General features: G+C 34.0%; 1 protein-coding gene across 1 annotated transcript in view; it reads left to right on the forward strand.

Annotated features, from left to right (window-relative positions):
- Positions 1 to 26,388, forward strand: part of slgA (proline dehydrogenase slgA) — a 58,452-nt gene that overhangs the window by 18,056 nt on the left and 14,008 nt on the right. The window contains exons 4-9 of the mRNA XM_089232323.1: positions 4,122 to 4,265; positions 17,434 to 17,498; positions 18,063 to 18,241; positions 19,762 to 19,843; positions 19,952 to 20,044; positions 23,879 to 24,025. Of these exons, the coding sequence (XP_089088449.1) occupies positions 4,122 to 4,265; positions 17,434 to 17,498; positions 18,063 to 18,241; positions 19,762 to 19,843; positions 19,952 to 20,044; positions 23,879 to 24,025 (710 nt within the window). The remainder of the gene's footprint in view (positions 1 to 4,121; positions 4,266 to 17,433; positions 17,499 to 18,062; positions 18,242 to 19,761; positions 19,844 to 19,951; positions 20,045 to 23,878; positions 24,026 to 26,388) is intronic.

Here is a 26,388-nt window from a genome sequence, read left to right on the forward strand (position 1 = left end):
ATTACTTTAAAACTGAAATTATATGCATCAGCCAAGTTGACTGAATATTAGATTTTTTTTTCATCTTGGAATATTTGAAATTGTCTGTGCCGAATGGCATCGTCCCTGCTGCACTCCCATTGCAATTTTTTTCCCTTTACATACCCCCTGCCTCAGATCCTTTCTACTTCATCGAACTTGAAACAATTCTGGACCAATTTCATAATTCACACTTTTTAATTATACCTGGCATAGACTGGCTTAATATGCAGTCCCTCTCGGGAAACCTTGGTATTAACAATAGATTTCTTGATATCCTCTTCAAATTTAACCTCTTCCAAACTATCGTGGAACCTACTGGAATATCCAATCATTCAATCTATACTTTAGACCTAATAACAGTTTCCAATAAAACCCTGGTTTCTAATTTTTCTGTTTTTGATGACTGTTTCGACCACAAAGTTCCCTTTTTAGATTTCTTCCTCTATCATACTATCCCTTCTTTTGAAAACTCACCAAAAAACTCAACTTTAATAAGGCCGCCTACCCTCTCGTGCAAAATATACTTCGTACTCACTTTCCTGACTTCATCTCCTCTTCCAACGATATTCAACGTCTCTGGAGTAAATTCAAAGCTGTTATTGCAAAATGCAAAGCCACTGTTCCTACCGAATGCTCCTCATCTAAATGTCTCTTAAACTGTTTTATCAACCGCAACATTATCCATCGGAAAAGAAGAATTCGGCGTGATGTCTCTAAACTCAAATTCAATGACTCTCCTACTCAGAAACAAAATCTTGGCCTCCACTCGTAACCTCAAAGACCTCATTTTTCATCATAAATTCAATTACCTGTCCAACTCGTTGCCTACCTATCTTAAAGCAAATCCCTTAAAATTCTGGAATGTCCTGTGCCCCAAATCAGCCAGCACCTCCTTACTCAAAACTTCCAACTCGGACCTAACTTCTCCCCTTGATATTGCCTCTGAATTTAATCAGGCCTTCCCTTCTGTTTTTTCCTTCCATCCCCATTACCTCTTTTCTGATTCACTTCTCAACTCCAGTCCCGTCTCTTTTTCTAAAGCTGGTCTCCTGAATCTTCTAAAAAACTAAAACCCCACTCTACTGGCTCCGATGGGATCCCAAATCATATCCTCAAATTCTGCGCAGATGAAATTTCTAACTATTTCCTCATTATTTTCAACATCTCACTGAACATCTAATCTACCCTCTGACTCGGAAATTAATAAGATAATTCCCATCTATAAAACAGGTTCACTGTCCCATCCTCTTGATTTTAGACCTATTGCAATCACCTCCTCTTGCTGCAAGCTCTTTGAACACTTAGTTGCCAAGGAAATATGTACCCATCTTGACTCGATTAACTTTTTTAACCAACATAGATTTAGATCATCGTTATCTGCATCTACCCAGTTAAAACTTTTCATACATGATTTAACAAACACCATTGACAAAAACCTTCAATCCGATATAATTTTCCTTGATTTTTTTAAAGCATTTGCAGGGTGCTCCATGGTAAACTTCTACTAAAACTTTCAAATCTTGGTCTAAATGTTCAACTGCTTAAATGGGTGGAGGCCTTCTTCATTAATCCCAGTCAGTTTGTCTCATTGAAGGGCCAAAACTCCCCATTTCTTCATGTCAAGTCTGGCACATCCCAGGGTTCTTTCCTCTCACCATTACTATTTATAATTTTTATAAATGATCTATCCGACTCCATAAACTGCCGTATCAGACTCTTCACAGATGATTGTGCCATTTACAAAACAGTGTCCAATATATCTGACCAAGAATCTCTCCAACACAGCCTTAACATTATTTCTGAATGGTGATCATAATATGAATTGCTCCTCAAAACAGTTTTTATGAAAGTTACCTGTAAAATAATTCCCCTTACTTGACAAACAATTCTTTGATCTCTGAAGTTTCCCATTATAAATACCTGGGCATTATAATCACTTCCAATCTCTGCTGGAATCTTCACGTTGATTATATTTTTAATAAATGTCTCCAAAAACTCGTCCCTGAAAAACTCTCTTCCTTCGTTGTGACCTGAAAAACTCTACCCGTCATGTTCGTCACCTGTTCTACCAGACATATATCCTCCCTGCTCTCTCTTATGCCTGTGAAGTCTGGGACCCCCATACCCAAACCATTATAGACAAATTAGAATCTATCAAAAATAAGGCCACTAGCTTCATTTTTAACTGTTGGTCTTCGTCTGTCTCCATATTGGAGCTCAAACGCCAACTCAATATCCAACTGCTTTCCTCTCTTAGACTTATCTCTGGTTTAACTTTTCTTTATAAAATCCTCCATGGGTTTTTTAATATCGACACTTCCAACATTCTAATTAAACCCTCACATTGCTCTGTTAGACTCAACTATTCCCAAAAATTACAGACCATCTTCACTTCAGATTGTCGCAAATTTTGATTCTTCCCAAGAACTATTATCGAGTGCAACAACCTACCACTAAATATTGTAGATTGTACCATGATTTCCGAATTTTCTTGTATAATCAATCGTTGTTTTCATCATACATAACTTCTTCATCCTCATGTATAGGCCTCGGCCAAACAATATTGAATAAATAAATAAATTTATCAACCTATTGATATTGTAATATCATCATAGTTCTCAGAATTATTCCCTACATTTTTGAAATTACAATTTTAAATGTTTGTGGTGCTTATATGGCTCATGCCTTCTTTTTTGGGAAGACAGATGAAAAAACTGACTAGAAACAAGCTTAAAAAATATTTAGAAAGTGCATATTACAAAGTAAATATTTATATAGTAGTATCATAGTGTTTCTTTCAAAAGTGTTTCCTTATTGACTTTACCTCCTATAATTTGTAGATTCTTAAGACTAATTGGAGAGAGTGACCTTCAAATGGTTCAAAGACACAAATGTAAATAACAAGTTGATGTTCATAAATTTTCAGTATCACGTTGTACCTTTCATTCATTATAAACCAAACTTTTCACTTTAACTTTTGCTGTACATCACAGTCATTTTTCTCCCACACCTGTGCAGAAAATGAACCATATTCTTGAATTTTCTAGCTGAGTCAAATTTGTGAGCAGTTTTAAATTCACGTATAATGTTTCTGTTTTCATTCAGTTTTGTAATTTTTTAATTACTTATCACTTATAGCCTCAATTAGCAGTTATGCCTAGAGATGTGAGGTGAGAATATTCTCCAGGTCATGATGAGAGGTTTTAAAAGTGGTTATAAAAAGATTTTACAAACCTTCAGATTAAAACCTTAAAAAATTATTTTAAAATTAGATAAATTTTCAGAAATAAGTTCACAACAAAAGAAATTAAACCAAAGTTGATTGATAAAGGAAGCTATTCTTAAACAATCACCTTCATTCTAAGAAGATACGGAACTGTTCTCTTCAATGCACATACACTTAAATTTTGTATCACTCACATTTCTTTAAAAGTTGTGCAATTCAGCCCTGTTGGTTTAATTTTCTTGCTTTCAAACGTTAATATTGTGGTCTACAAACTTCAATATTCCCATCATCTTGACAAGAAGAGAGACGGAAACTGAGAATATTATCTCAAAGGAGTACTATTGTAAATTACTAGACAATATTCTTATCGAAAATAATAATTATTCTCAAGTTATTTATCGAGATTATTTATTATAATAAATGTTATTACATATATTCTTGATAATACTCTCCAGAAAGATTTTGGTAACTGAAGAATATTCTCTGGAAAGACTATTATTAATAACTTCAGAATAATTCTTATTATTTTCTATAAGAATATTCCTCAGTAATTTATGAAAGTAGTCCTTCCAGAGAATATTCTCAAGGATATTAAATGTAACTATATATATATTATAAATAACAGGAGAATATTCTGATCAAGAACTTATAAGAATATTCTCAAGTTATTCATAATAGTAGTCCTACCAGAGAATATTCTCAGAAAGATTATTCTCAAGAATTTTACATCTCTTGTTATGCCCCTTCAATCTTATATATGTGTAACGAAGTCTTCATAGAACAATTTTCAAGAGAATTATCATTATAAATAATATTTTTATAAGAAGTTTTGCTGCTTTTTATGACTGTGATGTATGTTTGTGTTAATCTTTAGGAGCAATGAAGCAATACCAAGCATATGAAGAATTTGCAGATCGCAGGAAACCACATATAGTTGCCCGAACATATTTTTATTTGGATGAAGCCCAGTGTGAAAAAAACATGGAAACGTTTCTGAACTGTATAAATGCTGTTGCAGGTATGTGTGTTTTTTTCTTTTAATCTAATGCTTGTACTGTCTATGCTTAATATAATTGCAGTTCTCTTTTTAAAATTTTTGAATTTTGGAGGTTTTTAAACTTTTTTACCTACCGTATATACTCCGACCACCCCACTTCAGGACCACCAAAACTGTGATAAATTGAAAACCCATGTATAAGCTGACTCCAAAATATCCGTGCATTTTAGAGAAAAAAATTCTTATATTTTCATGCAAAATGAATCTGATATTGGGATCTGAATATCTTACGGAAATTTCTAATAGAAAATTATTCAAACTTTTTAATCCGTTTCTTCTGAGTCTCCAAGCTCATCGTTATCCATCAGATCATCATGGGGATGCGGCATCTTCATTTTTATCCTCATCTGGGCTGTCATCTCCATTGTCACTTTCAAAGAGGATGTCATCTTCAGTTCCGTCCATCACATTGCTGATGCAACACTTTTTGAAGGATCGGATGATAATTTTTTTTTTTTTTTTAATTATATACAAGCATATACAGAAACACATTAAACATACACTTTTGACCTCAAGGGACGTGCCTGTCCTTCCAGTAGGTCTACAGGGTTTCTCCATAGATTATTTTTCTTAGCAACAGCCTATTATGGTTTAGGTCCGTTTATAATTGTTCAATTTATAGTTTTTTTGTTTTTTTTGTATTTATGTTACAAAGAAATTTTACATACAGATGGATTGTATCATGTGGTTGTATTATTGTTGTAATATAGATTCTAGACTGGTATTCATAGAAAACGTGAATATATTGTTATTAGATCTTATGTAATTATTTGTATGATTGATTGTATGGTATAGATTCATTATTTTTGGAGCGGTGTATCTATAACTCTTTTGAAATAACGTTTTATTTGTTTTTGGCACTTTATATATGTTATTTAATCTTGATGATGTTCTATTTTGTTTTATTTCTAACCAATTATTGTTTAAGAATGAAAATTTTATTAGTCTATAAACATAGTTTTGTCTTATAGTTAGCTTATGGCATTCTGTTTTGTTGGTGTTTATTGTGGTGCTTGTTATTTGGGATCTTATCTTGTTATATATATTATCTAGTTTTTGTATATCTATTTGATATGCACCTCCCCAAGCAGTGATTCCATATGTTACTGTTGAATATATCCAAGCATAAAATAAATCTTTTAGAAAGTTATTGTCTATTGTGTCTCTTAGTGTATAAAGAATTGCTGCATATATTCTTAATTTTTTTATTATTTTTTCACACTGTGATTTCCATTTTAAATCATCTTGTATTATTATTCCTAGGTAGTTGTATTCATGTACTCTTTCAATTTCTTGACAGTTACATTGTAATATATGTTGACACGGACAATGATCATGAATTTTTATACTTAAATTTGCCAAACTATTTATGTTTCTTGTTTTTAAGCATATGTATTTAGTTTTCTGTATGTTTAGTTTTAGTTTATTTTTCTTGAGCCAGTTACTGATTTTAAATAGGTCCTCTTCAACTTTTTTTATTAAATTTGTAATTTCAGTGTCTTCAACATACAGTACTGTATCGTCTGCGAATGAGATTAATTTACCATTTATGTTGAGTTTGAATATATCATTTATGTAAATGAGAAACAATATCGGGCCAAGCACAGATCCCTGGGGACACCTTTTTTTACTCCTATGAATGTACTCATTTCTTCACCTATTTTAACTGATTGTTTCCTATTAGAATAGTATGATTTAAACCAGCTCAATATGTTTCCACGTATACCAGCTGTTGACAATTTTCCTGTGAGTATCTCTAAATCTACGTAGTCAAAGGCTCTTTTTAAATCCAGAAATATCGTTATAGAAAATTTATTGCAGTTGAACCCGGTATTTAAATAATTGCACAGCTGTAAGATAGCCATTTCTGTATTCTTACTTTTCTGAAACCCATATTGGTTAGGAGCTAAATAATGCTGATAATTAAGAAAATCTACGAGCAGTTTTTTTATGCACTTTTCTATTACTTTTGAAAATATTGGAAGAATTGATATGGGTCTATAGTTTAGTAAGTTATTTGTCTCTCCTGATTTATAAATGCGGTGTACTATGCCATACTTTAAATCACTATAAAAGACTCCTTCCGTTATAGATGAGTTAATTAGGTTTTTTATTACATCCACGTGATAATGGGCAATTATTTTCATCATCTTAGGGGTTATTTGGTCAATTCCACTTGCTTTATTAGTCTTCAATTCTGACATAACCTTATCAATATCATAATCGTTAATTTCAAAGAAGTACATAGAATTGTTAGAATTAGTCATTGTTTGGTCATCTTCACAATTACAGACTGTGTTTAATTCTATTTCTTCCAAGTTTCTTGTAACAAAGTCTTCGTTAAATTTCTTCGCTAAAACGTTATGGTTATCACAGATAGGGAGTATATTTTGCTTTGCACTTTTATTAAGTATATTCTGATTTATACATTTCCATTGCATTTTTTTGTTATTCTCGCATTTCGTAAAAGTATCTCTGATATATTCCTGTTTTATTTTTCTAATATACTTTTTCAGTTCCTTATTGTATTCTTTGTAGTCTTGCTCGTATGACATAATATTTGGGTACTTTTTGTATTTTTTGTATAATTTTTCCTTATAATTTATTTTATTTATTATTTCTTTTGTGATCCAGTTTTTTTTACTTTTTTTTGGGTTTCATCTTGACTTGTTTCGTCCATAAATTAGAGTTTGATTGTATGATATCCACGAATCGTTTGTATTTATTTTGTATGCATCTTTCTTCTATGACACTAACGAAATTTATATTTTCAATGAATTTTTCAAATTTATCATAATTTATTATGTTTGTTTTTTTCATTTTCTTCTATTTTCTTTTGTAAAAAGTTTATGTATCCTAATACTGGATAGTGATCTGTTATCTGAGTTTTATACACTGTGAATTTTTCTATTGAATTTATTTTTGATCTATAGAATACGTGGTCTAAACATGTTTTATTATTATTTGTTTCTCTTGTTATATTTTTGTGAAGGGGGACCAGTCCATTTATTGCCATTATGTTAAGATATTGAGAAGTTTTGTTATCATCTCCATGTAAATTTATATTAATATCACCCACTATTAAAGTATTTTGCTTCAATTTCTGTAAATTTTGTTCTAATTCATCATTAAATTGTGAGATGGAGAAAGAATGCGAACGGTATAAGAGTAATAAATCAATGTCATAATCAGGGAGGTATATACATAATTCTTCAGCAGTTAAAAATTTAACATTTTTCTTTTGTATTGATTTGATATTTTTATTCATATACATTATTACTCCCCCGGCTCTATTGTATGTTCTACTGTTTATATAGCAATAGTAATCTATTATTCCCTCAAGATTATCAATATAGTAATTAAATAATTCTTCATTTTCAATCCATATTTCACTTAGGCATATGATATCTATTAATTCATTTAAAGTTCTAAGAAATACCACCAGACTGTCAAAATTTGCTCTTATACTTTGGATATTCAATGTAAGAAACGTCAGTGTTGAGTTTGGTTCACTGGGGTAGTTCATAAATTTTTTTGCTTCACTAATGTCCTCCAGAGGTCGTTGGTCCTGCATCTCGAGAAAGTTCTCTGTGATCATTTGTACTGTGGCTTGATTCTAACTTTTGCAAATGTTCTTGGTTTGTTATTCTGATTACTCTTGAAGTTTCATCCCTCCGGAGAAATATTTTTCCTTCTTTCGCCCACGCAAACTTGAAATCCAGTTTATTTTTCGTTTGTCTAACCAGGTGAAATAACTTCTTGTTTTCAATGGTTAGATGTTCGTTCACATATATTCGGAGATCTTGAAATATCGGGTTTATTTTATCTGCTGTAAGGGTATTTTGTCGCTTAGCCTTTTGAATCCAGATGTTTTTTGATGTTTCACTATTGAATCTTACTATGATTGGTTTGGGTATATTGTCATTTCTTGTTGGGACTCTGTGAGCACATTCAATTTTAGTTTTTTCAGGTATTTGTAGTTGTGTTTTTACTGCTTGAATTATTTCTTGTATATTCTCATTTGGGCTTTCTGGTATTCCATTTATCTCAATGTTATTTCGTCTCATTTTGGTTTCTAACTGATTCATATATTTCAAATTTCCTATTTCTGCTTTCATGTTTTTATTTTCCATCTTGAGTTCTTGATTTTCTCTACTTATTTGTTGAACCATTTCTTTCAAGTTTTCTACCTGCTTTGAAAAATCTTCCATGCATTTTGAGTTGTATTCTATAGACTTTATAACCTCCGTCATTTCATTTTCCATTGCTTCTTGTTTATGTATGATTTTTTCTGTGACTTGTTGGATGGTTTCCTTTACTTCCACTTTGAAATCACCTATGATTTTTTCTATCCTGTCAAAATTGTCTTGCTGTGTATCATTCACCGCTGTGGCTCCTTCATCTTGTTCATTTTCACAGATTTTACATGTGAATTAGCTTCTTTTGTCTTTTGCCATCCTTCTAAATGCAGATTCGTTGTATCCAGCACAAACGGGGTTGTTTGTGCTGTTTGTTGTTTACACACTGTACACAAGAAAAATTCGTTCACGTCTATCACTTTATCGTTACACTTCCTACATTGTGATCCATCCATCTCTGATTGTTTTCCCCAATGAAGAAATCGTATATTCTAAATTCTTAGTTTAAAATTGTTTTCATAGATGGCGACTCCGATTCCTTATTTCTTTGTACTTTATTCATTTATTTTCATTACTTTTTAATTATCATATTGTTATATTATTCGAACATAATTACCGTTCCCACAGTCCTGCAGCTTCCAGTGCTGTTGTTTTCGCTTAATCTACTGATAAAACACTTAATTTATATGTATTTTTCGGAGCTCGGTAACTGTTTGTTTGTAAACATTGACGGCGTGTTGCCATCCCATTGCCATCCATTTCGGCGGAAACAGAATTTCACGCTGCATGTACCTATAGGCAGACTAGGCCAATGTCAGGTTTCTTCAAGGAACCACTATTTTGTAGTTTCTTTATCATCGGAACTCATCCGTTTGATCGCAAATTATTCAAATAGTCTTTGAGAGGCTTGTTTATGCTTACATCTAAAGGCTGTGCAAACGACATTAGCCCACCTGGTATTAAAGCCAATGATGTTTTTGATTTCTTTTCCTCGGCTTTGACATTATTGGTTCTGTGGGGTTTGCACATATCTCATACCAATAATGCCGCCTACAAAAATGACTACTGATTGCGGGGGTCGATATTTTGTCATAAAAAACTGACCCGAGTATAAGCCAACCCCCCCCCCTCTCTCCCCCCCCCCCCACTTGAGGAACGTATTTTTCCACAAAAAAACTCGACTTATACACGAGTATATACTGTATTTACACTCCTTTAAATACTTTTGGCAAAAAATTAGAATGATATATAGTGGAAGTACCAGCAATACATCTCTGAAACCAGTATCTTTGTTAGCATTGTGTAAATAAAGGGGGGAAAAGGTGAGTGAAGCTGGTTTTCTCTCTCCTGTATATGTGATACTACAGTGAAACTTCCCATAACAATCATATCTGAACAACAGTAACGTCTGAACAACAGCCACATTTTCTGAGATCAGAATGTATCCCATTGGATTGAGGTTAACCTCCGAACAACAATTTCCAAATAACGGCCACTTTTGGAAACTAAAATAAAAGAAAAATGTTGCATTATCACATAAGAAAAATATCCCTGGAGATTTGCTTTGAAGGAGTTTTTTCCTTCCTTGATCCCTTCGGATGTAAAAAATAACTACAGGTACATTCCTACACTACTGGTTTGCAAAATGTGGTCTGTGGACCACAAGTTCCTCAAGTAGATGCTAACGAGTGTATTAGACACATTTCAGGAAGAAAAAAGCAGAATTTAGGGTTAGAATTCGGCAAGTGACCGCTGTGGTGGTCGAGTGGTTATAGTAACAGACTCGCGATGCGAGAATTCGGGTTCGAACCCCACAGTGGTGGTCGGCTGAAGTTGGTTTTCTGTGGTTCCCAACTTCAAGGCGCGAATGCGAGCCGATCTCCCCATTAAAAAGTCTCGCCACAGAGAGCAACAGTCCTACAACGATAAATCATTCAATCATAACACTTCACTCATAGTTAGAAAAGCTGGTGGCAGATGGCAGCACTACACATAACAAGCATTACAGAGAAACAAAAAAAACTTCACGTCAGGTTTCACTACAGGTACACGCACATTCCCGCATGTACCGATTCGTTGGGGGTTCCGCGGGGGGGGGGGGCTGTGGGCGGGGTGCATGTGTGGTGTAGCAGTAGTAGGTAGGGCTCTGGGATCTATGATGTTTTTAAGTCAGCCACCTCGTTGGGCAATTTGCCTGTTGTGGCGTTGTATTTGTATCATAGACCAGAGAGTCCCTTGTTTTCCATGCTGTTTGACCAAGGGTGCCTGGGTAAACACTAATTAGTGCTTAATTTTCTATTAATTTAAAATACTGCCATAGATAAAACAAAAAAATAGCTGATTGCATCAGACGATGAATCTGATCTGAGGAATACATGTCCCAGCATACAAGGATTACGGCGCAGTGGTTCGCATTTTTCTTCATGAAATTTTTGAATGAAATTAATAATAACAAATCACAAATAAAGCTTTTTGTGAAAAAGTTCATGCATCTTCAATGCAAAATAAATGTCATGTGTTACAAAACAGCTTCTTCTAATTAATTATAGCATGGGTTCTTATAATTCTACAAGCAATCAAAAAATTTAATGTGGGATAGGGAGCCCAAATATCACCCACTTAAGCCATTATTTGAATTAGAAGACTCATCCACATGTGTGCAATTTGTCTAAAAGTAGTTCTAATCTATTATCTTGACTTTTATCCAAAAAGAAGCTGAATAACAACTCTAACACAATTTTAATACACCCAAAAAGAAAAAAATTTCAACCATAGCATTTTTCCTGTTAAAAAAAGTGGTCCTAGTATCGCTCACTATATGTTCCCAATATCACCTACGTCTAAAATGGGTTAACATAAAGTTTAATTTGTTATAATTATAATTTCTTTATTAAACATGAAAATTAAGACAACAAAATTGAAAGTAATGCAAGACAGCTGTTTTGTACTTTTAAAATATCGTTAACATACCCCTTTAACACTTTTCCTAAATACAACATCAAAATAAAAAAAATGCTTAGAAGCATTTGACACGAATGTAACTTTTTGTTTTCTTTACTTTCTTCTTATCTCATTTTTTGTGAGACCATTTGTTCCATATCACTCATTTTAACTATATTTCTCCATGACATTCGTTCGTGTAAAAAATCCATCACAAAATGAATTGAATGTTGGGCGTCATTATCTTCTTTGCCACAACTGCTGTCGTTTTCCTCAGTTGACACATATGGAAGTTCATCATCTTCTGAAGAAGAAAAAACTTCCTTCTGTTTTTCTGATTTACATTTTTTTTTTGAGCTGGTTCCTTTACAGTTTTTACTGGGTTTTTTCCCAGAAGTTTACAGACTTTCAAGTGGTAGCTGTCAAAAAACTAGTGATAGTGGAAAACCGACAATAGAGCTGGGAAGTTTGTTCCATTTACCACTGGTATGAGGAAAGAAGCTGTGTTTAAAGCAGTCAAATAGAAGCAAAATAGGTTTTATTTTAAGAAAATGGTCAAGACTTCTGGATATGGTTGGTAGGATGGTTTGGCTAGGATATCAGAAATATCAAAGCTGAGATGACCATGGAAAATCTTATATGACAACGTTAATCAAAAAATGAGACGAAGAGGTGGGGGGGGGGGATTATAAGCTCATTTTTAAGTTCGGACACGGAAACGAAAGGTGCCCAGCAGTCATGGATGAAACGGGTGGATATATTTTGTATCAATTCGAGTTCGTCTATACTAGTGGAGGTGTAGAGATCCCAGATTTTAGCGCCGTAGGAAAGTAGGAGAGGTAAATTTGTTAGCAAAGTAGTTTGATATCCCGAGTGGAATGTCTGATGTTGACACCTGAAAAAAAAAAAAATTTTTAAAAGTGTTCGTAATATTACCTAGGGCAATAATTTGTTAGAGGTAAATTTGTTAGCAAAGTAGTTTGATATCCCGAGTGGAATGTCTGATGTTGACACCTGAAAAAAAAACCCTTTAAAAGTGTTCGTAATATTACCTAGGGCAATAATAGGAACACTCAAGTGGGCGATATTGGGAACCTAACTCTCAAACATGGCGGCCTCCACCCTCGGAATCACAAACCAAGAAACAAACTACATCAAAATATATCCTGTTACAGTTGCTATCACTGCCTTCAATGATATAGCGCCATCACTTGAACTTTATTTATTATACTAAAAGTAATGAAACATGTTTATTAACTCATCGTACATGAAAATAAGAAAATTCCCAGAGAAAAGCTTGCATTTCTCATATTTAGTATAGGCTTCCCTCTCCTGTTTTTTGTTTTTGTTTTTTTTGTATATACAAATTAGTTTGAAATGTCAATTTTTAATTGCATATTCTGGTACAACAGTAAGAAAAATATTGGCTGCTGCCTTTTCCCACAAAATGCTGCAGAACCCTACCAACCTCCTTTGAAAATACCTGCAAACTATTTGATATGGTTGTCTTCTTCCTCTTTCTTTGACATTCAAAGAGTGGTATATCATCGTCACTGGAATCAGAATCTGTAATTAGTTGCATATTCTGACGTCCAGAGCAACCACAACAGCACCATCTTCTTTCCCTAATTCATCCTTGTAACTGCTCTCAGATAGTGTATCAATATCAGAAGGAAGATCTTCCTCCAGCACAGCCATGATTTCTTCTTCTGTCAGATTTGTTTTGTCAGCCGATGTTGCTGGAAAATCTATATTTCAAGGAAAAAGTAACATTACAAGGTTGTGAATCAACCAATCAAAATCAAGTAATGATTACAAAAAAAAATAGGTCTTATTTGGGATAAAAATCATCCCCATTATTTTTTTTTCTGCCTTGAAGTCATTTTTATTATAAGAAAAAAAAGTTACTCTCATTACCTGGTAGTACTTTACAGTACTGGCATACATTTTTGAACCCATGACAGAAAATAGTAATTTTCAAATAAATGTAGGGAATGCATACCTGTACAGCATAGAAGAGAATAAAAAATAATAGCACTAATAAATTGGTAATTTGCGGGGCCGTATCTAGCCATTCCTGTGCTCTGAGCAAGAATTTGAATTCAGGCCCATTTTGGGCCCCCCCCCCCTTCAAGTGGGCCCTGTGTGGGTGCACCGGTTGCACCTGCCTAGTTATGTCCCTGGTAATTTGTCATTAAATTCACTCAAATAAAGAACATGCAAATCAACTCTACTGCAAAATGGCTTCCTAATGCTGCATTGCAAAGATAAAATGCCCAGAGCAAAAAGAAAAAAATATTTCTGCCTTTATCTTCCATCTACTGCTTGCTGTCAGGACTAAATTCATCATGTCTTTTAAATACTGTCAGTGAAAGTGGTCATATTATGGAGATATAAGCATTTGATTGTGTGTGTGTGTCAGTACTTTTAAGTGCCATCAGGGTATAAAGGGTTAAAGCACATGTATCTCTCTGCATAAATTCACCGAAAATAATACTCTTCTTTTTCTTATACTACTTTTCCTGTGTGGTTATGAAGTGAATTTCAAGTAACTACTATGTATGACAAAATACATGATCACATCCTTATTCTGGTATTTCTCTAGTAGTATATTTACAGGGATATCTGCACGGTCAGTTGTAAAGTACGCAGATCCATTATGATTCGGATTTAAATGATTTTTAAGTGCTTAAGAGTTTACCAATTAGCATTTATTTTTAAAAAAAGTATTGAAATTCATTGCCATTTCAATCACATGCAATAGAATCTCTATATATTGATACTCTACAGAACGAGAAAAAATATTGTTGTAGAGGGATTATTGTTATATATCAATTTGCAGCAGTGTGATAGAGTATATAGGCATTTCCAAATATGACTTGAAAATTTTTTTGAGGGATTTATGATTGTAGTTAGATTTCACTGTACTGTTTCCTTCAAGATCTGGATGCACAAATAGATATGATAAGTTTAATTTTCAGTGTATATACTGTATATAAATGATATAATACAGTAAAACCTCGTTAAGTCGTCACTCCGGTTAAGTTCTCAGTTTTCTTTGTCCAAGTTTAGTTTTCATAGATAACAATGTTATAAAACCCTTGTTTACTTGTCGCTGATTTCGGTTAACTTTTCACTGTGGGAAAGCTTGAGAAAGAGAAAAAGATAGTTTCTATGGTTCCAATAAAAAAAAAGAGCTTCCAAATGGAAAGAGATTTACGGTTTCCAACCTCCTTTTTCTTACAGTGACCAGAGCATCACCCCCACCCCCGCGATTGAGGGAGTCGGAAACAAAACTTTTACTAGAAAATCAGCCATCAAGCTGCTAGGGGTGGAGTCAACTCGTTTCACTTCTTACGTATATGGTGGTCCACTAAATGGGAATGGGGTTCTGATGCAACACATCCATTGCCTTCCCCTCCATGATCCTGAGCCTGCCATAGATTCTCCGAAGTTGAAGAGAAAAAACAGAAGACATTCTTGCATTGTTGAATGACTGTGCACGGACGGCAGTTTTGACAAGAAAAAAGAAAGTGTCTTCTTTCAGTTGTCAAGACATACCCTATGATGACATGAGCTCCGAAAATTCTGGTTCTTGTCAGTGAATGCTATATACGTGCTGTAAGTAAATTGCTACTTTTAAACCATCTTACAAACGTTTTCAAATTAATGATGTCTCAAAAGCGAAAACTCTCATCTTTATCTTCTAAGGAGAAAAAAAATTTGGTTGCTTTTTTAAAAAAATCTAATGTTTCGAAGTTTGTTTTTGCCAAGGAACACGGTATTCTGCGGACCATGTTGAATGATATTTTATCGTCCAAAGGAAGTACAGAGGCAAGTGATTGCACGGATCAAACGAAATGATTGTGAAAATCAAAATTTGAAGTTGTGGAAGAAGTCCTTCTCAGATGGTTGAAATTCATTAGATCAGAAAATGTCCCAATTTCCGCTGTTATTTTCAGAGAAAAAGCCCTAGAAATTGCAAAAGAACTTGATGTTGAAGGTTTCAATGCCAGTAATGGCTGGATTGAACGCTTCAAGAATAGACATAGTATTTCCTTTAAGAAAGTGAACAGGGAAGCAGCATGTGTTAATGTCAGTGTGGTAGAACACTGGAAAAATCACATCCTCAAGGATATTTTAGCATGTTATTCTGAATCGGATGTGTTCAACATGGATGAAACTGGACTATTTTATTGTCTTTTGCCCGATAAGACTTTAGCATTTAAGGGAGAAAAGTGTACTGCCAGTAAACTAAGTAAACAATTTTGCTTGGTGCGAATATGGATGGAACTGAAAAGCTAAAGTCTGGTGATTGGAAAAAGCAGGAAACCTTGGTGCTTTAAGAACATTAAATCCTCCCAGTGGATTATGATAGCAATTCAAATGCTTGGATGTCATCAATAATTTGGGAACAGCAAATTCGTAAATTGGATAAGCAATTTTCAAACCAAAGAAGGAAAGTCGCTATCATAGTAGATAACTGCCCGGCTCACACTCGTCTTGAAAATTTGAAAGCCATTGAAATGATACTTTTACCGCCAAATGTTACCGTACTTCTCCAGCCCCTCGATCAAGTAGTAATTCGAGAATTCAAACAAGGTTATAAGAAATTGCTTATTAAAGATTTACTTAAAGCTGTTGAAGAAAATGAAAAGTTTGAAGTGTCCGTTTTAGATGCAATTAAGTATACCCACAAAAGTTGGAATTTAATATCACAGAAAACCGTGAAAAATGTGTTTAAACATGCAGGGTTTGTGAGTAATGATCAGCAAAGTGTGGTTGAAAAGACCCCGATTCTGATACTTTTCCCAATTTATTGGATGACATAAATCTTGAAAACTCAAATATTCCTGATATCATTGATTATATGGACATTGATAACAACCTTGCAATATGTTCCAAAGCGACTGTGAAAGCGTTATGTGCGGAACTTTCAGAGGAAAAACAACATAACAATTCAAGTGACGAAAGTGACATAGAGGAAATTCGTTTACCACCTAAAAAAAACAAAAGTTCTTGAAGCTTTAGAGACTGTTCGAGATTACCTTACATCTGTTCAAGGAACAACCGATGAAGAATTCAAAGCACTAAATGTGTTAGAGAAAAAAGTCATTTGTTTTAATATGACATGAATGTCGCTCTCCACTTGTTAATACAAGATATACAGAAGACTGGATGTTGTGAAGATATTTATTATTTGAGATGTTAATTTTTTAAGGAAGGAAAAAACTCATCTCTGCCTCTACCGGGAGTCGAACCCGGGTCCCTAGATTGCCGGACGAGTGCTCTGACCACAAGCTACAGAGGAGATAGAGATTTTCCTTCGCTAGAGCGTATATATGCCGAATGGAACCGTGCAATGGACGGTGGTCAGAGCACTCGTCCGGCAATCGAGGGACCCGGGTTCGACTCCCGGTAGAGGCAGAGATGAGTTTTTTCCTTCCTTGAAAAAAAAAAAAATAATAACATCTCAAATAATAAATATCTTCACAACATCCAGTCTTCTGTATATCTTGTATTTGTTTTAATAGCTGCTCTGTTCAGTCTAAATTAGAAAATTACTGGAAAAAAATGCACCTGTATACATACAAGAACAAAACCATACAAGAAAAGTAAATTTCGAAAAAGTAAAAGTTTTTTTTTTGTGATCTGAAAAAAATTTTATTACTGTTGTAAACTCCAAGTTATTTTTTAATACAATGCTATGCAGTGTAACCTCTCAATAAGGGACACCCATAGAAGTGTCCCCTTATTCAAAGGTAAATTAATTCATATTTGAAGGTGACAGATCATGGAATAGAGGACTTAAAATAGTTTTGTGGTTCATTTTATTCCCTAAAACAGTATATTTTTTTAGTTAACAGTATATTTAAATTTTATAAAGTTTTACAATAATGCACATTTAAACTGATGGCACTCTGCTTAAGCTGTCAAAATTTTTCGATAACTTGAGGTGACGACTTATCAAGGTTTTACTGTATATATATATATATATATATATATATATCACATATTAAAATTCTCCCCAAACTTCCTATATATGATAGGTGTAACACAAGGAACTGGTTTTGCTGCCGTCAAAATGACAGCTCTTGGAAGACCTCAGCTGCTGGTGAGAAATTAAAATTCTGATTCTCTAGCATTGGAGCAATGAATTTCTAGTTATTCATCAGCATTAATTATTATGACATATCTTGATGTATCTTTATATGATGATCATCTATGCTGTATCTTTATATGATGATCATCTATGATGTATCTTTATATGATGTATCTTTATATGATGTATCTTTATATCATGTATCTTTATATGATGTATCTTTATATGATGTATCTTTATATGATGATCATCTATGATGTATCTTTATATGATGATCATCTATGATGTATCTTTATATGATGATCATCTATGATGTATCTTTATATGATGATCATCTATGATGTATCTTTATATGATGATCATCTATGATGTATCTTTATATGATGATCATCTATGATGTATCTTTATATGATGATCATCTATGATGTATCTTTATATGATGATCATCTATGATGTATCTTTATATGATGATCATCTATGATGTATCTTTATATGATGTATCTCTTGGTTATTTTTGCACATGTATTTCCAATCATCAAATTGATCCAACTATCTTTTATGTGTGAAATCTCTCAGCTCCAGCTATCAGAAGTTATCGCCCAAACAAAGAAATTCTTCAAGAATGTGGCTGGCACTGAACAGGCTGTGAAATTGACTCCTGAAGTATTGGAGCACAAGCTGGAGGATCATAAGATAAACATGCACAAAGAAGATGTCAAGAAATGGCTCGAACACATGGATTATGACCGCAAAGGGTGAGAACAGTATTGTTGATGACATGAAGAGTTTTAATTTGTATTTTAAGTAACTAGTTTTTGCAAATGTATACATAAATGGTGATGGGGAAAAAAAGAGCCAGCTGAAATATAAAAAATTACCCATACTGAAAATACTTTTTGTTTGATCACGTATGCAGACAGCAATCTCAAACTTCAGGAAATGAAACTAACAGATATTAAGTGATGATGTTAGTATCAGCTCACAGTATATTGCAGGAAGTTTTCCCTTAGAACTATTAGCAAACTGTCCTCTTGGTGAATGATGTGAAGAAAAATTCTGTTCACGCACACGAGTGTAATGTGTAAGTCAGTCTTATTAGCCCTCCTGTAGTTCAAATGACTGTGATACATGAACACTGTCAAATAAATGATGCACAAAAAACTGTCAAAAAAATTACAGATTAAGAAATTGTTTAAACCGTGAAAAATTTGACTCTGGAAATGATAAAGGCAGTTAGTATGAATGGGAGGAGGGACACAATCTGATCAGTCAGCTATTCAACTTTTAAGATGATGTTGTTGGATTTGGAAAATCAGTTTTTAGAAACTCTACAAGAGATGACTACTCTTTGTACAGTTATATTTCCTGTAAAAAACCATCTTCAACAATATCTCCTTTTCCAAGAGCAGGAAAAACCCAGTCCACAATAATTTTGCCTTTTGTGAAAGACAAACGTTTGCCATGAGTGAGTAACACCAGAATAAGCTACCATACTTATTAAAAGTATTCATTCTTCTGCTCATCAAGCGTTCACAAGCAACAATAGACATAAACTCTTCCAGGAGAAATTGCCTCCGGGAAAAGTGGGATTTATTACATAAAATTTATCAATGAAGTTCTGGAAAAAATATATGCAAAGATGAATATACCCTGTATCTCATCTTGTCTGAAAAAATTTGAAGGAAGTTAATTATTTCTTCACAAAAAAAATAACAATAATAAATAATATAGTAATTTGAAAAATGAGATTTGACATCTGTGTTTTGAGTTTCAAAAATGCAAAAATATCTTTGAAAAGATATTTCATTTCAAATGTTTGAAAGACAAACCAAGTCATAAAAATAAGGGGAGGTGAGAAGAATCATAAGCAATACAGAACCAACAAAAAATTCTTATCCCTTTCAGACCCGAGCATTTTTTACATTAGCAAAAAATTTATGTTCGTGTTTGTCTTTCAAACATTTGAAAAGAAGTTAATGTTGATTCTTTGTAGGTCATTTTACTCCTCTATAATATGCTGGGTATTAGTTGAACATTTTCAGGAAACTAATGACGTTTATTTGTTTATCAGGAATTATTAATCATCTACATCAGATTGTTGATGAAATTTGCAAGTTTTTCATAAAAACTTAAAATACCATTAAAAACACTGGTGTTCGTAAAATATTGTTATCTTTTAAAGGTAAAGGGTTGCCAAAAACAGTCATATTTGACAATGATCTAACTTACTACTGTTGTTGTTACAGTCTTTGTTTTCTTTTTTCAAATTTTATAGGCTGATGAATTTGTTTTCCTGGTCTGGTCTCGTTGACATGAATTATGTGATATCAGATCTTTTCAAAGTTCCCAATTTCAAAGTTGGTTTTATTTTTGTGAATTATATAATATCGTACTTAATGTGGTACAGTTTAATGCTTGTTAAGAATATTAAAATTCAATTAATTTTTTTTCCTGTATTTTCCCAGACAGGTAAGATGGAGCCAATCATATCAGTATTAACTGAAGAAGAGGAAGAAATGTTTAAAAACATGATGAGACGGTTGCATAACATAGCACGGGTAACAAGTTTCTGTTCCTTACATTTTACCTTCAATCAGGCATTTCAATTTCCATAATTTCTTTCTTTCTCTGTGTAATCTGCATATGAAAATGTTGAATGAAATATAATATACAAATATAACAAAATATAAATTTCTTAAAGCAAATCAGATAATCTCCATATTATCTTTTTGTTCCTAAGAGGTTGGAATAAAAATATAATTTTTTAAATAATTTGTCAAAAAAATAATTTGAAAAAAAAAACAAACATGAAGGCGAGTAAAAAAATTAATTGATTGAAGAATTAACTAATCTACCTGGATTTAAAACAAGCATTTGATAATGTTGAGATCTAAATATACTTACACAAAAGCTGCATGCAGCTGGTATTCGAGGAAGTATTCTGGAATGGTTCAAAACTTATTGTAAAAAGCAACAGGCAATCATCGTAAATAAGCGAATACCTACAGGTACAAAAGGGTGTCCCTCAAGGATCAGTTGTGGGCCCTACATTGTTCTTAGTTTATATTGACTTCTGTTTGTTAAATCTAAATAATAATAATAATAATAATAACGTGATCCACACGTATTCCCAAGGGATCAGCATGATCCGTCCAGGGAATTTGTTAGTGTTAGTAAACATCCATGCCCGAACCGGGATTCGAACCCAGACCTGCACAGTGAGAAGCTAGTTTCCTAACCTCTCGACTGGCAGGCGGCAAATGGACAACTTATGTCATTTGCTGTTGATACAGCTCTTTACGTGGAAGATGACAACTTAGAAAACCTTATAGAAAAAAACAGAAGATGACCTGAGATACATTAATCAGTGGATGACCAAACACAAACTCGAATTAAACATGCACAAAACCCACTATCAATGCATTAAAACAAGAAACATAAACTTTGATTCCGAGATCTCCATTAAAATGCACACTTGCCATCGATAAACATAACGGAACTGTAATTGTCATGAAATAAATACAAAAGGTACACCAATATGAGTAACATATAATAAAATAGAAAACCCTGGATTATGGAAAAAATTTATGAAAAAACTGAAATTAAGTAGATAGGCCTATATTTATTGAAAGAAATTAAAAAGAAACCGTTTGATATTGAGCTGTAATATAATTTCAAGACTTCTAGAAATGTGTTAAACAATGAGATAAAACAAAGTAAGAATGATTATTATACTGCAGCATTTATTTAAGCTAACGGTGACTCAAAATCTCAATGGAATTTAATTAAATTAATTGGTGAGGATAAATGTAGCATCGTCGACACGATTTTTATTGAAACAACTGGTGAAACAACAAATATCCAATTGATATTGCTGAATGTTTTAATGACTTTTTTTATCCTAATTTTTGTAAAAATGATTATCTTCCTAGTAATTATAATCCATTAAATTGTTCAAATTTAAATTTTTTTGAGAAATATTTTTTTATATACCCTACAGATAGTCATGAAGTATTGAGTATAATAAATTCTTTACATTCCAAAAACTCGTCAGGATTTGAAAAAATTAATTCCATAACATTGAAATGCATTGCACCATGTGTAAGTGATGTTTTATCTTTTATTTTTAATTTAAGTTTTATCACTGGTGAATTTCCAGAGTGCCTGAAACTGGCAATCATTTCTACACAAAAAAAGGGGACAAAAAGTGTATTAATAATTCCAGACCGATTTCTTTACTATCTGTTTTTTTCAAAGGTCATAGAAAAATAATTAAATCCAGAATAATTAAATTTCTTGAAAGCATTAATTTTTTTAGTGAGAATCATTTGGATTCAGAAAGGCAAAATGTACAGAGGACGCTCTTGTCAATTTTCCTTCAAATGTGTATACAGCAGATAACAATAATTGCAAAGTTGCATCATTATTTTTAGAGCAAAGCTTTTGATAGTGTAAATCATAGTATTCTTCTAACCAAACTAGAATATGCCGGAATTCAGGGTTTGACACTTAAATTTTTGATACTTAAAACATATCTTACTAACAGAGTTCAAAGTGTGAAAGTAAATTCCGTTTTGAGTTCTAAAAGACAAATTACATCTGGTGTACCTCAAGGATCAGTACTTCGACCTATTTTATTCCTGATATAAATAAATGACCTTGTAACTTTAATTTGAAAGGAAAAATCACTGCTTTTGCAGATGATTTAGCTCTTTGTTACTCTGAAAGCAAGCTCTTCAATCAACTTGAGGAATAACATGCAAAATGATCTTAACTCAATAAATATCTTGTTTAGAAATAATTTAAAATTAAATATAGATAAAACTAAATATGTTATTTTTGGTTCCGGTACTTTCAATGATTTTGGTGCCCTAAAATATCATAGTATGACAGATGGTTGTATCTGGGATTGTATGTGCACAGTTGTAAATAAAGTAGACACCTTTAAGTATTTAGGGATTTTTTAGATTCAAAACTAATATCTATCTATTAAAAACTAAACTAATACTAAAACACATTAATTATTTGAGTGTCAATTTAAATTGCAACATTAGGAAATTTGATCAGAAATAAATATTCCCAATCCATTTTAAAACTACTTTACTTTGCGTTAGTGGAATCTAGATTGAGTTATGGCTAGATTATTATTATGTCTCTGGTTCAGTTAGCTGCTACTCCTTAACCGTACATGCATTTGTAAACATTCTTCTGGGGAACTTTTAACAAATTTGTACATGCATGAACCTGTTTGTATGTGTATATGTGGGGCTCTAATGTACTGTCGAACCCCAATTTAACGCCACCATTCATTTCACAGAATTCTGGTGCTACGAAAAGTTTGGTGTCATATTGAATTATGATTTAACCTGTGTAATCTTTATATATAGGTGATTTGTTCACTGAGAAATTCTGACCCTAAGTGGGGTTTGCATGACATCAGAGGTCACTATAACGGGATTTGACTATTTCTATTATGAGAGTTTTGCCTTTTACTTTTTTGATGCCATCCTGTCATCTGAATTTTGAAGTTAAAAGGGCAAATACCTGGATTTTCATGTTATGTAAGTGCGCCATGTTGAAGGTCTGCCTGCTCTTTGTAAGAGATCTTTTCGAATGGGAGGCTGGCTTGCATTCACTCCTTGAAGTTGGGAAAACTTCAGAAAACCAATTGGTTCTCTTAGCTGCATGAGAACTATATAGTTTTGTGTAAAAACCTCCTGTGTTACACCTACTATTTCACCAAACACCAACTCAGATCATATCGCTATATTGCACGTTACTGCCATTAATGAGATGGGTTGGAAAATATCTTATTTATATCCTCCCTCGGGTTTGAACCTGGGACAGTGACAGCAACCCTCACTGTGGTAAACGAGCATCTTACTACCATGCCACTCAGACGTCTCCTGTTAGACCTGGGTTCCAACCTTTTCCAACGTAAAGGGTTCCCATAGTGAAACCACCTTTTTATATTGTTTTCTGTGTGTTTCAGAAAAATGTCTGCCCTTCAAAGGGTCAATGATGAGGTAGACCTATAAACATTGGAACTGTTCAGAATTGGCACTCAACTGCAGGGCCTGATCTAATTGAACCTCATGAGAATAAAAATGACCTGAGACAGTATGACTAAACTCATCAAATGACTGTGGTCTAATTAATTGACTCCAACCAAGCATGGGCAATGTCCTGGATTTACATGAATGTTATGTAGAACTTAGACTAGCCTTGCTTAATTTGTACATTTTTCTATCTTTCTAAATTAAAGCATACATATTAATGAGGAACAGTGCTTCGTTTGAAATGAGTGTAGGGGGAATTCTGTATATTGTGGGATGTTTTGTATATTATGAGAAATGATTTAGTAATCTTTGTATTGAAATCATTTCTTACAGGCTGCCAGGGAGAAGGATGTCAGAGTTATGATAGATGCTGAGCAGTCATATTTCCAACCTGCCATCAGTCGCATAACGATGGAACTCATGCGAAAATACAACAAACAGAAAGCTATCATATTCAATACATACCAGTGCTACTTGAAGGTCATTCAGATTTTTCTTAATATGGAAATTAAATTTTTGTTGAAATGAATATGAGAATAATTGCAAGTGTGTATATGCCTAAGAAAATGTCTCATAAGTCTGTCACATGAATTTCGATACATTAATTTTAACATGCATGTTTATTATTTTTAAAGCAACAATTATGCAATTTGTTGACTGATGAGAGTCTGATGCGTTCGATTTGTCTATTTCTGTATCGGATAGTTATCTCCCAAGATGATCATTATCTCCTCTGTAATGCATGCATGCTTTATCTAGATAAATACTGAAATTGATGAAAAGGAAGTTTCAGATTGAAGAGTTGGAAATTTCAGGAAAGGGAATTTCCTCAGTGAATGGAATTTGAAATCCCAGACACCTCATCTGCAGCTGTGGCAGTCATCATTAGTGCATATTTTTTGAATTGACAAATACAGACAAGAATCTTTCTTTTCGCTTTACTCTACATTTGTTGATGTACAACTATTCACCAATGATACCTGATACAACTGGATGAAATTTGTGGAGATTCAAATGCTGTCAGAAACCAGAGATTCTTCAGTCATTGTGTTCCATGAACCCTTTGGGCCAACAGACAAATGCCAGGGATCCCCCCCCCCCCTCCACATCTCAAATAAAATTAAGACCATGGACAAAGTCGCAGAGTAATTATTCAGCTATAATAATGCAAAAACCATAAGTTTATTGTCAATCCCATTGATCTGAAACCGTCCGAGAACCTCTAGTTAAAAACTACTAATCTAGACCATGACCCCTCAGCCAAAACTTTCTTTTGTCATGACACTGGACATTCGTAGACATCAATAGAATTCATAGCATGATAAAAAAAAGGGACCAAAACATGATAAAATTGAAGTGACCATACAATTACAGAGCATATTTTACTTTTAATAGACTTCTATTAAACATTTTAAGATTGGAATTGCGATCACGACACTGATTTAGGCCTGGCATAATCATTCAATGGTATACAGACCTGCCAACTCTGTGGATTTTGCGGGGAGATTCCGGATTTTTAACCTTTCCTCCTGCTCTCGGCAGAATATTAGATTTTCCGCAAGCTTTCATGTCGTGACATCAATGACTACCATCATCGTTAGGGGAAACACCCATAGGGGAAAGCCATGGTCATATCTGTCGAGCAGCCATAAAAAAGTGTTGGTGATCACATTTAAGCTACTGTGTGTGTGTCAAAGATGTAACTTTGTTTACTTAGCATTTATCTGCAATCATTTATCAGGGGTATGACCTTGGTTGCCAAAATTCCTGTATAATCATTATTGTATTCTATTAACAACCATGCCGTGAACACAATAAGTTTTTTCGTCAGCAGCTTTGTATTTTGAGGTTTTTAATTGTTTCCTCTGATTATAAATACGTTGTCAGAAAGGAAATATAAACCTGCTTTTGAGAGTACGTATACACAAGATTATCAATCACTGATAGTATTCACAAAAAGGGAACATTTATGTACAATATAGTCTGGGTATAGCTGACCAAATGGCAAAAGATGCCACCATAAACGGAAATGAATGGAACACAGTCAAGCTACCACACTCAGTGACCAAAGCGATGCTAAGGGCAGACCTCCTCAGGATGTGGCAATCTATATGGGACAACCCGGAGGTCAACGGTCGCTCCATCCATGAGGTGCTGAAAACTGTGGGTCTGAAAAGGAGCAATTGGAAAAGGGAAGTGACAATGTTTATCACAGGACACGGGCCATTTTCGGCATATTTGAGGAGGTTCAAACTGATCTCGAATGACAAGTGCAGTTGTGGGTCGACGGGCTCTAAATGGCATTACGCCACAACCTGTGAACACACAAGGATTTTTCACTTCCAGGTTCTGGATGAACAATACGAGACGGCCTGGATCAAAGCAATCCTTGACAGACCTGAATCTACAAGGAAGCTGGTGGAAATGGCAGATTCCTAAAAAATCACCCAGAAAAAGCCAAACTGGATGGAGATAACAGCCCAGATGAGGAGACGACACCAGCAAACAGGGGCCAACTCAGGCGATCTACCAGACGAGTCTACGACGAAGAAGATGATGCGGAGAACTTGTAAGAGTCAAAGTTCACAGCACTTCACGGAATACCTATCTCGGTAATGGCTCTGCAGAAGACCAATTTAATATATCTGTAGTGTATTTTTTTTTGTGTTGATGTGGCACATGTCTTTTGGCAAATTGCGGCTTTGACTGACGCGCCCGCATGTGGCTCCTCGGGTGGGGGGGCGAACCTTGCGGGGGTGGCAGGGAGGGTGGGAATGTGTGTTGGCAGGTCGGGTGGCTTCGTGCGTGGTCTGGGGTGGCGCGTCGGTTGGGGTCCTTGTCGC

Source organism: Pholcus phalangioides, unplaced genomic scaffold (genome assembly GCF_987345545.1).
Source record: "Pholcus phalangioides strain wild (caught in Gottingen) unplaced genomic scaffold, Ppha-v1.0 ptg000005l_1, whole genome shotgun sequence".
In the NCBI taxonomy this organism is placed as follows: domain Eukaryota; kingdom Metazoa; phylum Arthropoda; class Arachnida; order Araneae; family Pholcidae; genus Pholcus; species Pholcus phalangioides.